The sequence below is a fragment of the Bison bison genome, unplaced genomic scaffold (genome assembly GCF_000754665.1).
Source record: "Bison bison bison isolate TAMUID 2011002044 unplaced genomic scaffold, Bison_UMD1.0 scf7180017856193, whole genome shotgun sequence".
NCBI classification, from domain to species: Eukaryota; Metazoa; Chordata; class Mammalia; order Artiodactyla; family Bovidae; genus Bison; species Bison bison.
In genome coordinates, this window is record NW_011486766.1 from 4999 (window position 1) to 6521 (window position 1523).

Genomic DNA, 1523 nt, shown 5'->3' on the forward strand with positions numbered 1-1523 from the left:
CAAGATGAGATCACTTCATTAAAGAATGAAGACATCTTTCTGTCCCTTTGCCATCTATGGCCATTGCTTTTCAGGGGGTGATATCAGTTTGTGCTGTATAATTTGAAAATGCAACCTATCAATGCAATTATGTGTGTATGTATGTATCATATGCATTGCATTGTATACACACATACACATAAAAGTATATATATGTATCCATTTGATTTGTCTCTATATTTGAATGCACATCAGTATGTTTTAGGCTTGTACAAGACTGTGACCTTGTTAAGTCTGTTCTGTTTACTCTTACAGTGCCTTGGTCAATATTGTCTCCAGATGGATGTTGGTAAATGATAAATAGTAAGTTACTTTTGAAAGGTTATGTCAAAGAAATATTCTAAATCTTATGTTTCTTTTTTTTTCTTTTTGATAGATTGAAGCCATGGCCATTCTTTTTGCTGTTGTTGCCAGGGGAACCACTATCCTTGCCAAACATGCTTGGTGTGGAGGCAACTTCCTGGAGGTGACAGAGCAGATTCTGGCTAAGATACCTTCTGAAAATAACAAACTAACGTACTCACATGGCAAGTGAGTTCTGCTCTGTGTGGGTAGCGGGTAAAAAAAATTATATTATTATACTCAGAACAGAAGAAAACTAGAAAAGCAAGCTTCTCAGTAGATAATTTGAATAAGCTGACAGAACAATAATCTTTACCAGCTTAGAAAATGTCTGGTTCTATTAATTTTAAATTTAACTAAAAATTATTTTATTCTGTCACCTAAGTGATACTCATATTTTAAAGAACAATATGGAAATGTTAGATATAAAAGTGACTCTGCTATAGAGCTCTAGGATATGTGAAACTTGATATAGTTATGATAAATAACAATTATTTGTTCATTCTTTCTGTAAATATTTACTGAGCACTTAACTGTCACCAGACACTTTGGTGGTGCTGGAGATACAAGAAATTACTCAGTATTTGTCCTCGTTGTTTAATGGAGGTTATAGTTTAATGAAGGAGATGGTCAAATTCATAGATAATCACGGTAGAGAGTAGAAGGTAGTGGGTAGGGGGGTGGTATTCCAGGTAGAAGGAACAGCTGGTAGAGAAGTATGGAGACATGAGCTCATGATGCATATTTAGTGAACTTCGGGTGATTCTCTGTGACTGGTGCCCAACGTCATGAAAATAAAGCCAGAGAGATTGACAGAAGAGAAGTCCTATAGGGCCTCATAGGCCACGTTAAGGGGTTGTACATTACACAATGGGCAATGGGAAGGCATTGAATGTTTCCAGCTGGGGTGTGACATGGTAAGGTTTTGCTTTAGAAAGATCACTGTTGTGGCTGGTTGGAGAATGAATTGAAGGAGGCATAGGTGGGAAATCTTAGTAATCGTAAATATTGCCTCAGCCTTCCTCCTTAATACTTAAAAATCTTTCAATACCTAACTCATCCTAATTTCCTTAGACCCTATCTCAGGAGGAGGTCCTTGTTGGTTTCCAGAAGTAACTCCTTATATCATTTAGGATTTAGTG

At 36.6% G+C, this 1523-nt stretch overlaps 1 protein-coding gene across 1 annotated transcript in view; it reads left to right on the forward strand.

Moving 5' to 3' along the window:
- The first annotated feature begins 260 nt into the window (after window positions 1-260).
- VAMP7 (vesicle-associated membrane protein 7) overlaps window positions 261-1523 on the forward strand; it is a 14906-nt gene continuing 13643 nt past the window's right edge. The window contains exon 1 of the mRNA XM_010859144.1: window positions 261-570. Within this exon, the coding sequence (XP_010857446.1) occupies window positions 425-570 (146 nt within the window). The 5' untranslated portion in view covers window positions 261-424. The remainder of the gene's footprint in view (window positions 571-1523) is intronic.